Raw genomic sequence first — 15,602 nt, 5'->3', positions numbered from 1 at the left:
CATACAGCAGCAACAAGCCAGACCAGGGACCTCCCTGCCCTGGTGGCCTTTATATCCTGGAGAAGAAGAGGAGCAGTTAGCCAGAAAGCTCCAGGGCTAGCACAGGCAGTGCAAGTGCTGTAACCAGTAGACAGACAAAACACGCTGTGATGGTGGAGGACAGAGCACCAGGGCTGAGGACAGGGGGCAACCTAGACAGGGAAGCTAGAGTGGGCCTTTTTTTCCTTTTAAAAAAGCATGTTAAAATTCACATAATGTAAAATCCACCATCTTAACCATTTTTAAATGTAGAGTTGAATGGCATTAAATACATTCACATTGTTTTCCAGCCATCAGCACTATTCACCTCCAGGACTTTTTCGTCTTCCCAAACTGACACTGTGTGCCCATTAAACAGTAACTCCCTATCCTCCTTCCCCCAGCCCCCGGCACCCACCATCCTGCTTTCTGTCTGACTGCTCTAGGGACCTCTTACAATATTTATCCTTTGTGACTGTCTTATTTCACTTACCATAATGTCCTCAAGGTTCATCCATAGTCTAGCATATGTCATGTGTTTTCCTTTTTAAGGCTGAGTAATATTCCACTATACGTATGGACTACATTTTGCTTATCCATTCATGGCTGATGGATACTCGAGTTGCTTTTCCATCTTGGCCATTGTGAATAATGCTACCCTGAACATGTGTGTGCAGCTGCCTCTTTGAGACCTTGCTTTCAGTTCTTTTGGAAGTAGAATTACTGGATCAAAAGGTAATTCTGTGTTTACATTTTTTGAAAAACCACCGTCTGATTTCCACAGCAGCTAGCTGCACCATTTTACACTCCCACCAGCAATGCGTGAGGGCTCTGATTTCTAAGGGAATGTCTTCTTGATGAAGGGGAAACACTTGGGCAGCAAGCTGAATAGTGTGAGGGACAAAGTATTGGGAAGACCTAGGGACAGAGTGTTCCAGACAGACAACAGCAGTGTGAAGGTGCGCTGGTGGGAGTGACCTTTGTGAGCTGGAAGACTAGGTCAGTGTGGCTGGAGCAAAGGAGAAGGAGGTGGGTAGAAGAAATTCTGTAGGGCTTCCCTCAGCCCCAAAACGCATTTAAGTCTTCCCCATGCTTCCACCTCCCTCACTTTTTCTTGTTGTTGTTGTTGAAGATTTGGTTTATTTTTTATTTTTAGAGAAAGAAGAAGGGAGGGAGAAAGAAAAAGAGAAACATCCATCAGTTTTCTCTTGCACTTGCCCCAACTGGGAACCAAACCCACAGCCCAAGCATGTGCCGTATCTGGGAATTGAACCGGTGACCTTTTGCTTTGCGAAGGATGCCCAACCAACTGACCACAGCGGTCAGGGCCCACCTCCCTCACTTCTGTCATCTGCTTTGCATGACCTTCCCTGACCTCCACAAGCCAGGCCCTCTCAGCACTGTCTGCCTCAGCTCCTGTCTTACTCAGACCTCGGCCCTCAGCTCAGTGGTCTCCCTTCTTTGGATTCTCATACTCCACCCTCTCCTGGCTCTCTCCCTATTTCTTCAATATCCTAACCTGCCTGTGCCCCTACATGAGGTGTTTATTTCCCAAGTCCTGAGCTCCAGCGCTGCCTGTTATTTTGTGTCCATTGCTCAGACCGTTCCAGGCTGGCAGCCAGCCCTACTTCGATGGCATTCCCCGAGCTGACCCTCTGGCCTGATCCCGCTGTGCAGCCCCACATTCTATCTTCCAGTTGCCCTTTTGGACCCTTCTTGGAAGCCCTGCAGACTCCTCGAACTCCACAGATCCCAAACTGAATTCGTTATCTTCCCATTCCACCCTGACCTGCTTCTCCTCTTGTGTTTGCTCTTCTCATTGGCATCAACGATTTCATCTTCTGTTGCCTTATGTTAATCATGGATCAAATGAAATTCAACAAAGTGTAGGCCTTTGACCAGGCATGATGAAGGATATAAAAATGAGTTCTGTCTGTTCTTTAAACACACCCCAGGGCCTTTGCACTGCAGTTTTGGCCACCTGAAACACTCTTCCTGCCTTTTGCACAGCTGGCTATAGGTCGCAAGTTAATGTCACCTCCTCAGGGGGGCCTACCTTGCTCACCTGCTGTGTTTGGCAATGGCATTTCTACTTATTGCCTTCGTCATACTTATCTCATGTTGTGATTATGTTCTTTATTTTTCTGCATGCTACTTGGCTTTTCCTGTCAGAATAGCTCCCAGGAGGGCAGGTGCCATGCTTATTCTGTTCACAGTTGTATCCTTACTGCCTGGCATATAAAATAGTATTCAGTGAATGTCTTCAAATAAACTAATAAAGAAATTAGTACATTAGACTTCGCTCCTACATTTAAGTAAGGAAAATAAACTTAGATGCATGACAGTTCAATACAATGAAAACACTTGTTTGGTTCTGTGTGGTTTACTTGGTACAGTGAGGGGCCAAGCTGGGTGCCCACCTTGCTTCCCACCGGCTGCCCAGCAACCACGCAGAGAAAGGGTGCAGCGTTTAGTACAGTAACACAAAGAGACACTTGAAGAAAGCATGATTGGAGGAGGATGAGGGATACAAACTCTCAGCACAAAGGGATGGCAAAGAACAGGGGCTCAGAGGTCTGGGAGGGCTCCTGGGTACTCACATGTCCCACACACCTTGTTCAGGGGCCTGGAGGGCTTGAGGGCTATGAGGAGCTAAAGGGCTAAAAATGGGGACAGTGAGAACGCCCTGGCCTGCGAGAGCTTGTTCTGGGCTGACTTTCCTCTCTGCCACAGTGCCCCTTCCCCAGTTGTTTGGGATTTGGGTCCCAAAGTCATACGCACCCTCACTTTCTCCTTCCTGACTTCATGTCAGTCACTGTATACGAGGATACCTCATATACACCCCTGCAGCTGAAAGTTCACCATGTGAGCAGACCTTTTCTGGCTGTCAGACAGGGAGAGCTTGCCAGTCACAATCACAGTCACACTAGGATTCTAGAAGGTGAGAGAGCTAACAGGGGCATTTACAGATCACGTTGTTTTGTTTTGTTTTTTCCTGTGGTAAGAACAGTTAGCATGAGATCTACCGTCTTAATATCCATTGGTGGATGAATGGATAAATAAAATGTGGTGTAGACGTACAGTAGAATATTATTAAGCCTTAAATAGGAAGGGGCCCAGGCTCGGTAGATAGTTGGTTAGAACATCATTCTGATAGGCCAAGATTGTGGGTTCAATCCCCGAGCAGGGCACATATAAGAATTAACCAATGCCTGGCCGGTATGTCTCAGTTGCTTGGAACATTGTCCCATAGACTGAAAGGTCATGAGTTCAATTCCCAGTCAGACGAGAAGGCAACCAATCGATGTTTCCCTCTCTCTCTTTCCCCCCTTCCTCCCACTCTCCCTGTCCATTCCTGTATCTCTAAAAGCAATGAAAAACTGTCTTTGGGTAAAGATGGGAAAACTTTTTTTAAAGAATCAACTAATAAATGCATAACTAAGTGAAACAAATAGATTCTCTCTCTCTCTCTCTCTCTCTCTCCCCTCCCCCGAAATCAAATTTTTTTTTTAATGGAAGGGAATCCTGCCATATGGATGAACCTGTGGGATATTATGCTAAGCGAAGTAAGCTGGTCACAGAAGGACAAATAGTTCATGATTCCACCTATACGAAAAGTCTTAAAACAGTCAAATTCATAGAAGCAGAGTCGAATGGTGTTTGCTAGGAGCTAGGGGAAGAGGGAAATTGGGAGTTGCTATTTAATGGGTATAAAGTCTCGGTTATGCCGGAGATTGCTTTGCCTTACAGGAAGGAAAACTAAAGCTCATAGAGAGGCCATCACTTGCTCAGGGTTATTTGGCAGGTCAGAGGCAAAGTCAGGATTAGAAATCAGGTTTCCTGTTGCTTCATTCAGGGCGTTCCAAGATAACTTGATGCTTCTACAAATGCATTACACACTGCAGCCAGAACCAAAGATTCTTTAAAAATTAAAAGTATTTAAAAGTATCTGGGTCAAACCCAGATTCACACCCACCTATAACTAGAAAGAGGCAGGTGCCAGCATTAACGGGAAGCTGACCACTTGGTAGGATCCATTTGGTCCCATTTCTCCTTCTCTTGTCCTCGGAGGTATTGCCTCCTCTTCTCCATCCTCATCCCGTCCCTGCCCCTGTGGGAGCACAAGTGACAGCTAGGATAGAAAACGAGCCATCTCTCCCTGAGTTCCTGTCTTGGAATTTCCTAGCCCTTGAAGGCTGTGCTGGAAATCGCAGTCTGAATTCCAAGGGGGAGGCCCGTGCCATGACAGTGGTGCCCAGAGGCACGTGAGAGCCGACACTTTCCTGGAGTCTGGGGCCGCCTCTCTGGGCTTCCTGGCATTACCCCTTTTCCAGACATGACCTAGGAACCTTCCAGCGTGCCCTTCACGGGAACCCTCAATACAATGAAGACTCGGGAATATTTCCCCAGGGCTTCAAACAGCCTGTGATTTTTATTTTTCTTGATGGGTTGTGTGGCTGAGGAGGCTGACAGATAGGGAACGTGGGGTGCCTGCCTTGGCCCCCTGCCCCACCTCAGGTTTAGTGAGTGACCTAGAGACACTTAATGAATCTGGAGGGGATTCTGGGTGCAGGAACCTGCATGAGCCAAAAAGGCCCGAAGGTAGGGAAAAACAGACTGAATTTAGGAATAAAACTGGGTTCCCTGGGGCATGGAGGAATGCAGGGGAGGTACCTGGAAAGGGTCTTCAGGCTAAGTCATAGGCAAAGGACAGGACTTATTTGTGCCTCAGTGTCTTCATCTGTAAAACAGAGATAATAATAATAGTACCTGTCTCATAGGGTGTTGGGAAGACTCAGTAAGATAATACATGTAAAAAGTTTAGAGCCATACTTAGCACATACTAAGTGTTCAATAAGTGCTAGCTATTATATCATTAAGTAGGTATTATTATTATCCCTGTTTTACAGATGGGGCTCAGAGAAGAGAAGGAACTTGTCCAAGGACATAGGTAGATGGAAGGGGTAGAGCCCAGGATTTGAAACCAGGTTCTGACCCCAGAGCATGGGCTCTCAGCATAACACTAAATGACAAGTTATTTCTGTCATCTAGTGCTGGGGAGTCACAGGAATCAGTTGTGGCCATAGGTGCTAACAGAAGGTGACCACCATGGTAGAGGATGGATTGGAGTGGGTAAAAGACTGGAGCTCTTGATAGGCTAAGTGATAAGTTCAGCAGAGGGTGTAAGGACACTAGGGAGCTTAGGTCCAAGATGGGGACCAGGAAGCCCATCGCATTAGAGGCAGGGCAGTTCTGAGTGGGGACAAGCCCAGGGTGGATTGAGCAGATGTAGGTGTAGGCAAAAGTTGTCTGAAAAGGAAGTCTCAAGGAGGCAAGAGGCTGAGGGTTACAGCACAAAGAGTGGAGTTCCCAGGTGACCATAGGTGAAAAGGACAGCTGTGAACTGGAGAGGGGACCTGAGGTAGGCCCCGAGATGTCAGGATATGGATCTAGCAGAGATGAGGGTGAAAAGGGAGATGGCTATTTAAATGCAAAGCAGGTTTAACCCAGGGTCCTGCCAGCAGGGAGTGAGGTGACAGACTAGAAGCTTTGAAGGTGGTTTCTTCCTCTTCTGCAGGATAGGACATTGTGGAGAAAGATTATGTGGCCCCTGAGCACGCTTGGGGTCATCCTAAGGGCCAGGTCATAAAGCCCGCGGTTTGTTGGCCTGCTTCCCACAATAATCATTGTTGTTATAGTACAGTGACAGTGATGCCTCACTCCTCCATCGCTCTTCACTGAGAATGAAGAGCTTTCCATCAATCATCCTGTATGATCTTTGTGACAACCTCTAAACCAGCAGCTCTCAAAACCTTTTGGTCTCAGACCTCTTAAAAATGATTGAGGACCTCAGAGCTTTTATTTCTATGAGTTATAGCTATCAATGTTTACCATGTGAGAAAGTCACACTGTCTTTTAATTTATTTTCAAATAACAATAATAAACTCATTACATATTAACATCAAAAGCATTTTTTAATGAAAAATAACTTTTTTAAAAAATCAATGAGAAGAATGACATTAGTTTTGCATATTTGCAAATATTGTTCATGTCTCATTTAATAATAAAGACAGCTGGATTCTCCTAGCTGCTTCTGCATTCAAACTGTTGGAACTGTTGTTTTGGTCAACTTCCATGAAAATCTCAGGATCACACAGATATACAGTTGGAAAAAGGCAGCAGACCCTAGAGGTTCTGGGATCACACTTTGGTGAACTGCTGTTGTAGAAGGGGGCTAAGTATGCCCATTTTATAGCTGGACAAACTGAGGCACATAGATAGAGATCAGAACTCCCAGCTCTTTCTGCGACCCACTGTTTAACCTCAAAGATCCCTAAAGGAGAACCGTCCCTCCCAACCTGACCGGTCCCAGAAGAGCCAGCGGCGACCTGGCTGGTTTCCCTGGGGCCTGGGGAGGAAGTGCAGGACTAGGCGGCGCTGGGGCACAGAGGGGATAAGCCGCTTCGGCCTGAGGCAGCAGGGCCAGCAGCACCCTGATTTGACACCCACAGTGTCAGCCTGAGAAAGACCGTGTCCCTGGCAACCCAGCCCCCACACTCCTGGGAGGAACCCTGTTCCCAGAAGTCTGTCCCTGGACACTGTAGTCAACCTCAGAGTTCATTTCCTGATTAAACAAACATCTATATTATATGGCCCGGTGGGGCAACGCCCATAAGCAGCTTCTGAGGAGAGCCTTGGGCACATGGCCTGCCAGGCCTCCCCCTTGTCTGGCTGGCAAAGACACATCCATCATTGGCAGGGTCACTAAAGCAGGACAGCCTGTACGTCCCACCCGGAGTCCGCCTGTCTGGCAGGAGGGGCTGGAGGGACGGGCAGAGTGGCCTGTGCCCTGACCCTATCAGAAGTCCACCTTACAGCTTCAAGATGCTAACAGTGGAAACGATGGCAACTCCAAAAGTCTGAGCAGAAATTGACCACTTCTATCTATCACCTCATGGATGGTGGGAATATTGACCCCCATCTTCCAGATGAGGAAACTGAGGCATCTGAGAGGGGTGTGCCCTTAGTCACAGAACTGCTCACAGCCTGGCTGGGATGTGGATCCAGGTGTCCTGACCTTGAGCATCGTTCTTTCTTATGTACCATGGTAGGCACTACTCTGAGGATAAGAATCAGAAGAACTGAGGCCTGAGGACTGGCCCAGGCCTCTTCTGGAGTGCAAGACTCCTGCTGTCGGCTTTATAGCGCAGGAAAAGAATAGGTGCTTCTCAGTTTGAAAATCCTACCCTCATCTATAATGAACAGAGATGCCATTTACTGTGTCCTTACTGTGTGCAAGGCATGCTGCTAAGTGCTTGGATGTTGTAGTCAGACTGCCTGGATTTGAATCTTTTACTAGTAGTGACTCTGGGCAAAGGGTAGGACTTATTTGTGCCTCAGTTTTCTCACCTGTAAAATGGAGATAATAAGTACCTACCTCATAGATTTGGGGGAATATTCAGTGAGATAATATGTGTACAAAGTTTAGAGCCATACTTAGCACATACTAAGTGTTCAATAAGTGCTAGCTATTATATTATTAAGTAGATATTATTATCATCATCTACGTTTTATAAATGGGGCTCAGAAGAGAAATAACTTGTCCAAGGGCACACATATAGGAGGGGGTGGCACCCAGGATTTGAATCGCGCCTTCTCAGCATCGTGCTAGGTGACAAAGGAGACCTGAATCAAAGACTTCCGGCACATTGGAGGTTGGAGGTCATCTTGTTTCTTGTCCTCATTTCATCGGGGAAGAACCTGAGGTTAAGATCTCCTGGCTGCTGTCCTTTCTCTACAGAGTCATTCTCTTTTCTATGGAAGCTTGACCACAGGGTTTTCTTAGCTGTTGAGGCCTGTCCTGGCAGAATACATTTTCCATTGAGAGGGTTTTGTTTACAAAGCCTTTTCACACGTGGGACTCTGGAGGAGCCCCTGCATTGGGAAGAGTGAGCTGCTCTTGTCCACAGAGCCCTATGCTAGCCCTGCAGATGCAGAAGGCAGACAGTGAGTCACAGCTCGGCGCCAGTGGGAGGGCGGAAGGCCAGGTGAGGCAGAAAGCCTCTGTAGGCATCACAGTTTTCCCTCCTGCTCTGTGGATGCCATGACAGATGCAGGAGGGGGACTGAGTCACCATGGGCACAGGGTCTGCACTATTGGGGTGGCTTCAGAGGGACTGAATCTCCAGAAAATACTAAGAAACTATTAGGGATGGACTAGCTAGGGAGGGAACTCATTTATTGAGCACCTACTATGTGTCAGGCACTGTATCTCATTTTATCAGTTTGTGCAAGGATAATATTAGGTCATGTGACTGCTATAAAGAAAAGTACAACAAGATAAAGGGGCTAGAGCAGTGGTTCTCCATAGGGGGTGAGATTTTGGCCTCCGGAGGACACTTGGCAGTGTGTAGAGACATTTTGATTGTCACAACTGAGGGCTGTTACTGTCATCCAGGGGGTAGAAGCCTTAGATGCTGTTAATACATAGGACAGCCTCTGCAACAAAAGTTGTCTGGCCCCAAATGTCAGTAAAGCCAAGGTTAAGAAACTCTGGGGTAAGAAGATGACTTTGGGTGTTCTTTAGGTCAGGTGGTCACGCATGGCCACACTGAGGAAGGGATGTGACTTTTGAGCAGGGGCCTGAAAAAGTCAGAAGGTAAGAATAAGAAGATCTGGAGAAGAACATCACAAGCATTGAGAACAGTGAGTGCAAAGGCCCTGGGTCAGGATGCATTATCAAAAGAACCAGCATAGGAGGTCAGGCTGATTTTTGTTCACTGTATTTCAGATGAAAGAACTAAGGCACAGAGGTAATGGTTTGCCAGATGTCACACAATTAAACAGTGCTGGGCTGGGATTTGAACTTGGATGTGCTTGATTCCAGAGCCCATTTGCTTTCTACTGCCTCAGCTGCTACTGCCAGAGGAGTGGCAGCTCAGCCTTCATTTTGCAGCTGAGGCCTTTTCCCCACCTGACCATGTAAATTATTTTTCTTATTCCATCCCTGCTACTCTCATTCAGTGGGTAGAAGCCATGGTTCTGAGTACTTGGTTCTGTTTCTGGTACTGCCTCAATAACAAAAATAAGGATAATGACCCATTACTGTGTGCCAGGTACTGTTCCAAGTGTGAGATAGCCATATATATATATATATATATATATATATAGAGAGAGAGAGAGAGAGAGAGAGAGAGAGAGAGAGAGAGAAATTATAAGATTTCTAGATAGATATCTATATATAGATAGATATATAGATCTATTAGTGGATTTCTCCCTGTATATATTTATATATGTTTATAAATATATATGTGTGCATATAATCTTTACAATATGCATGTGTGTTAGATACCATTGTACTGTTGTACACATTTTACAAATAAGAAAATTGAGGCACAGAGAGGTTAAATGATTTGTTCTACTAGCAAAAAAGGCCGCGGCAGGATTTGGATCCAAACTGCCAATTTCCTGAGTCCTCAGTCGGAGCTGCCACACCGTGTAGTTGCTTTCTCAGCAGGTAGTGATTTTCTAGAGTAGATCATTCACTCGACTGTTAACTCCTCAAGTTTGGTGTCACACAGGAAGTGAATTTGAAGGTCACTTTGTTCAAACATGAGGAAATGGAGACCCGACTTCAGAAAGTAACTTGTGCAGGGTTGCACTGGGAGGCAGTGGTAGAACTGGAGTCAGAAGCCAGGCATCCCGTCCAAGTGCCCTCTGCTCCCCCGTGGGCCACCCTGCCCCAGCCATGTCTGCACATTCCCATCATCCACCATCTGTTCCGTCAGGCTGTCCATAATGTTCTTCTGGATCCCAGCCACCAACCATGTCTGATATCCGGCAGGTTTGGGGCCACAGAGGAGGGGCCAGCTTGTGGCAAAAGGCCCAGGCATCTATCTGTCTCCGCCCCTGCCATCCTTCCTTACAGGTGCAGAAGGTGGGGCTGGATAGGTTACATAGCTCAGCTTCTGAGGTCAGCCAAGAGCATTAATGCTTCCAAAGTGATTGATTCTTTCTTTCTTTCTTTTTCTTTTTTTCTTTCTTTTCTTTCCTTTCCTTTTCTTTCCTTGTCTTTTATTTTATTTTCTTTCAAGGGAATCTACAGTATACCAGGCACCATTCATGCAGAGGTGAAATTGATGACCCATGCCCTCCAGGGGAGACATTACTTGCTCTCCTGAGAGGGGATACCCAGAATGGATAGCTACCTGAGCCTGTTCAGGGAGGGAAACAGGAAGGTCTCCTTGAGGAAGTGATAGGTGCCATGGTTAAGTCTTAAGGATTCTTAAGGATAACTGAGAGTAAGCCAGACAGAGAAGGGGAAAGAGACACTGAGGGGGCAGCATCTGCTAAAGCAAGAGACAGGAGAGAGCTCCCTATGCACAGAGAATTACAGGTTGTTCAAGATCACAGTTATAATAGTGGTCACTTATTGAGCACTTACTATGTGTCAGACAGTGTGCTGAGCATCAGTTCAGCAGCCTTCTGAGTCAGATGCTATTACTATCCCCTTCTGTAGATGAGGAAACCGAGGTGCAGCGAGGTTGACGATCACACAGGTAATGAGTGTCAGGGAAGGACCTGAGAAGTTCGTGGAATTTGCCTTCAGCAGCTTAGAGGTCCTTCTGTGAGCCTGATGCTTGTGGAGCCGGGGTCTCTCTCTTCTTCCCCCATTGGTGCTGTCCTTCCTGATGGCTCTGTTCCTTCCCACAGGTGGAGGGACAGTCCAGAGCCCATGTCATTGCACAGGAATTGCTGTCTTCAGAAAAAGCGTGAGTCCCCAAGCAGCTGCCTCTGGCCTTGAACTTGTTAACAGATCATCGCCCCTCCCTGGCTTATACAGGATGAGAATTAATGCAACTCAACCCCCTTTCCCTCTACAGATATGTGGAGATGCTCCAGCACTTACATCTGGTGAGTTAATCATCCTAACTACCCAAAACTAATTGCCCTTTTACAAGACAGTGATGTAAGAGGCAGAAAAGCAGTGAGGAGGCAGAGGTGATTTCCATGAACAGAGGCTTGGCAGCAGGCAAGTGTTCTCAGAGGCTTTTCAGAGAAGCTTGTGTCCTGATTCACGTGTGTCAGAGGTGGGGGGTGCCGTGCTTTCCATGGGTATGCCTTTCTGCCCTGGTGGGTGCTGCCTGAAGGACATGCTGAGATTTTTGGAAGGAGGTCTGTGGTTTCCTCAGCCCCCTAGTTCTGGGTCATTGCTGTGCATGTGAGTTTGTGTGTGTGTGTGTGTGTGTGTGTGTGTGTGTGTGTACATGTGTGTGCACATCATAATGTTTTGGTCCGTATGGAGAAGATAATGTGTTTTCACAGTGACAGAGAAGTTGGGGTCTCATGAGGCTTTCTTAGTCAACCCAGCATTGTGGCAATAATGCCTGAGTCGGTGGTGAGGGAATCCTCTGGACTTTCAGAGAAGAGGATGCCAGACTTGGGGACTGCCCAGATATCAGACAGTGCCACCCTTCAAAACCCAGAAAATTGCCTGGAAAGTCTCCCTTTGAAGTCCGATTCAGTTCAACAGACATTTTTTGAACACTTGCTATGTGACAAGAGCTGGGAAATGGAAAGACAAATCAGACAGGGCCCTTACCCAGGAGCAATCTGGCCAGTGAAGGAGACAAATTAGTGAATCAATAATTATATAGAGCACAAGGGGAGTGACTGACCACCTGGGGAAATCTAGGTCAGCTTTCCTGAGGAAGTGAGGAAATGGAGTAGAGCAAAGACATGGGAAGTGAAAGGATGTAGTAGGCTCAGCTACCCCAGGCCTTTGTGACAGCTCCCTACTCCTCTGGGCTTTTAAGTCCTTTGCAATCTCCTTGTAGTTTAGCATCTGATTCTGCACTGCTTTGGATTGTTCTTCATGTCTTCCCAAGAATGTCAGAGCTGGGGGTGTCGATCCTGAACATTTTGTCAGTGGTGATATGGAGGTTCAGAAGGAGCGACTTGGCCAGCGTCGCACAGTGACTGAGCTAGGGCAATTACCCATTCTCCTGACTCCCAGTGTACAGTCATCACATGTTAATCCTGCGTTCCCATCTGCCTTTGGAGTTCCTCAGGGAAGGGACCTCTCTGGAGGCAGCAAAGCACCAAGCCAGGTTTCTTGCTGAATCCAGCTGAGGTCCCTGTCGTGACATCACCACGGTGTCACATTGCCATGTGAGCAGGGGCACCCAGGTCCCCAGGAGGAGACAGAGCACTACTCTGGTCTTCTATATCAGCCTCTCATTTTTAACCTCAGGAAGAGACCTTTGTGTGCATTATGGAACCCCAAAGCCCTCATGTATGAAATGTACCTATACCCCTCCACCCATCTTTACATCTAAACAACCTATTTAGCAAGGACAGGAAGAATCACTCTTGTTTTTTTCTTTGTCCCTTGCTTCTGAGTTGGCAACATGTCATAGAGGGGCTGGGCATTTTTGTTTTATGACTTTGTTAAGAGGGTTTTAACTGGCAACTTCCATCTGTGTTCACACTGCTTCCTGCCAGTTGGAAAGATGCTGAAGCTGCTGGTAATTCATAATAATATCCTGAGGAGAAAAAAAAAAGAGCCCATAAAAATCACAACTCATAAGCTAGTTGCGGGAAATTGTAGTCCAAAGCTACATGTATGACATCAGTGTTTATGGGGACAGAAGAAGCAGAAATGCCACAACGTGACTCCAAGTCTTAGCCAGCGACCCTAGTCAAAAGCAGACTCATAGACTTTGGGGCGTTCTACACCATTCCCCACCCTGGATCTATTACTGATTGCTGAATTGGCAGGTTCTCTTTCCAAGTTTCTCCTTAGCGATTTGATGCTGTTGCAATCCCAAGGCTGCCCAGTGATGGGGAGAGGTCGACCGTGCATTCTAAACCTCCCCAGCTAGAAAAGTCCTGGACTCCATTTTGCAGTTGTCGAGAAAGGGAGGAAGATGGCCTCTGGTCTTCTGAGTTTGGGATTCAACTCTGTGCTTACCAAATAATAGGTAGAGCTTACTTGGGGATTATTAAAATTTTTAGTCATCCAAAATTGAATTCTAATGATTAAGATCCTGTTTCGTATAGACTATTAACTACGATTGGGATTTACATGTTTTAAAATATTTATCTGGCCCTTTACAGAAAAAGTTTCTAGCTTCTAGTTTAAAGACTCACCCCATTCTTCTGAGAACCCCATCAAAAACCTGTTCATCCACCTGCCCATCTGCCTATATAGTCAATTTCTCATCCATTTATCTTGCCAGTCTTTTACCCACTCAACTGTCCTGTCATCTATCTGTGCACCTAATGACACATCCATGTAGCCATTCACCGCACCCAGTTCATCCACTACTCACATATCCACCCATCCATTCACCCAGTCATTCAGCTCTCCATCCATCCATTCACCTAACTTACTCATTCCTTCTGGATGGAACATCATAGGATGTTTACAGTATTATAGTCACTGAGATAGGCCTTGGGACCCTAAAGATGAACTTGCCTTTGAGTAGGTCTCTCTTTTATTGTGGGGGTTAAGGTGGGGAGGGGGCCTAGAAAAGTGAATAGACAGTTATGCTGCTCTGTAAGTACAGTATGTGCAACTTTAGTTTTGTGCAAAGTCTGCAGGATCATGAGGGAGGGAGAGACTTATTCTCCTTTGGGGTATCCGGGAAGGTTGGCAGAAGAGGTGATGCTGAGGTGGACTGAATCATCCCACAAGGCCAGGTAAAGGAGGAGGGCATGTAAGGCAGGTGGTCAGAATGGAAATGCTCACAGGTCTGAAGGTACATAATGTATCTGGAGAATGGTATGTCATCACATATGGTTAGAACATGGATAAGTTCGGAAAGGCAGGTTGGCGATGGAATCAGGGGTTAAGTGATGGGTCCAAAAGCAAGGTTAGCACTAGATTGAAAAGTACCTAAAATGCCAGGCTAACGGGCTTATGCTTTTCCTTGTATATAGTGAGTCGTTGGAGATTTTAAACAGATGTGGTTCCTGGACACCTTTAATCCTCTGTTTTCTCATCTAAAAAAAATCTTCTCCTAACAACAGATAAAAATTCTTACCAGGGGTTCCTTATTTGGGCCAACACATTGAAGACATGTTCAGAAGCCAGTCTGCCAATTAGGAGAGGTGACTCTGGCAGTTATCACCATCTGACACCCAGGAGAAGTTCCCATACCTAGGCGGGCCCGACATGATCTGGTCCTTGTCTGCCTCTCTGGCGTTATCTCTTAACAGTTTCTTCTTCATTTGCTCCAGCCACAACTGGCCTTCTTGCTGTTCCAATACTGCAAATGCAGTCACGTCACCTGGCTTTTGCACTTGCTTTTTCCTCTCCTGGAATGGCCTACCCCTGATCTTCTCATAGCCAGTCCCTCCTTCTCACCCCGGTCTCAGTCCAAGTGTCACCTCCTCAAAGAAGAGGAGGTGCCCCAAAACTGAATAACATCAAACAATCATTTTATTATACTCACAGATTTTCTGGATTTTGGACAGAGCAAGGTGGGGAGAGCATGTCTCTGTTCCATGGTGTCTGGAGAAGACTTAAAGACTAGAGGTGACTCACCTGAAACTAAAATAATATTGTATGACAACTGAAATTGAAAAATAAATTTAAAAACAAATTAATTAAATTTAAAAATGTTTTAAAAGACTAGGGGTGACTTAACGGAATCACCTGGAGGTGCCTTCACTCACATGGCTACTGATTGGTGCTGGCTGTTGTCATGGACCTCAGCTGGGCTGTTGGCCAGAACACTTATTGTAACCTCTCTATGCAGTCTCTCTGCATGGGCAAGCCTGGACTTCCTCACAGCATGGTGGCCTGCTTCCAAGAGCAAGCGTCCCAAGAGAGCCAGGAGGAAGTGCGTGGCATTTTTATGATCTAGCCTTGGAAATTACGTAACAGCACTTCTATCATACTCTTATTAGTTGAAACAGTCAGTAAGGTCCACCCAAGTTCAAGAGGAGGGAGTATAGTCTCTACCATTCAGGGGGAGTAGTATCAAGCTCACATTGCATAAACCATGTGCGATATGAGATGTTGTTATGGCTACTTTTGAAATTACTACAGAAACCTCTCATAATGATTCTGTGTCAGTTAAAAATTGTATTTGACTGCTAGTAATAAAAACCCAATTATGATGGCTTAAATAATTTGGAAGTTATTCTCCCATGTGAGGTAAGTCCAGAAGTAGGAGGTCCAGGTCAAGTTTGGCAGTTCCAAAAAGCCTCAGGGACCAAGGTTCCATCTCTCTGCTGCATCCTTTCCACACTTCCTCATGAACACAGATAGCTGCTGCAGCTCTAGCCATCACATCAATGTCCCACGCAGGAATGAAGAGAGGGAGAATATCAAAAGCCATACTCCCAGCTGAGTTAGTTCACTTGAAAAAGAATTCCTGAAAGTTTCGTTTGGCAACTTCTACTTCCATCTCATTGGGCACTCTTTGTTGCAAGAGAAGCTGGGTCAAGTGGAAGTCAGTTGGCCGGAGCTGTGTTCAGCTCAGTGGCTGTGCTTCTTGTGTGTTCATTCTGGGGTCTGGGCTGGAAGGGCAGCAGGGGAGGCTCTTCCCATGGTAATGGCAGGAGAGCAAGTTG

At 46.4% G+C, this 15,602-nt stretch overlaps 1 protein-coding gene across 1 annotated transcript in view; it reads left to right on the top strand.

Moving 5' to 3' along the window:
- The window catches only part of FGD5 (FYVE, RhoGEF and PH domain containing 5), a 116,004-nt gene that overhangs the window by 54,071 nt on the left and 46,331 nt on the right, over nt 1–15,602 (top strand). Inside the window, exons 4-5 of the mRNA XM_090284222.1 lie at nt 10,731–10,789; nt 10,901–10,931. Of these exons, the coding sequence (XP_090140348.1) occupies nt 10,731–10,789; nt 10,901–10,931 (90 nt within the window). The remainder of the gene's footprint in view (nt 1–10,730; nt 10,790–10,900; nt 10,932–15,602) is intronic.

This window comes from Furipterus horrens, unplaced genomic scaffold, assembly GCF_987537825.1.
Source record: "Furipterus horrens unplaced genomic scaffold, mFurHor1.1.pri manual_scaffold_7, whole genome shotgun sequence".
In the NCBI taxonomy this organism is placed as follows: domain Eukaryota; kingdom Metazoa; phylum Chordata; class Mammalia; order Chiroptera; family Furipteridae; genus Furipterus; species Furipterus horrens.
This window is presented reverse-complemented; position numbering and strand designations above follow the sequence as displayed.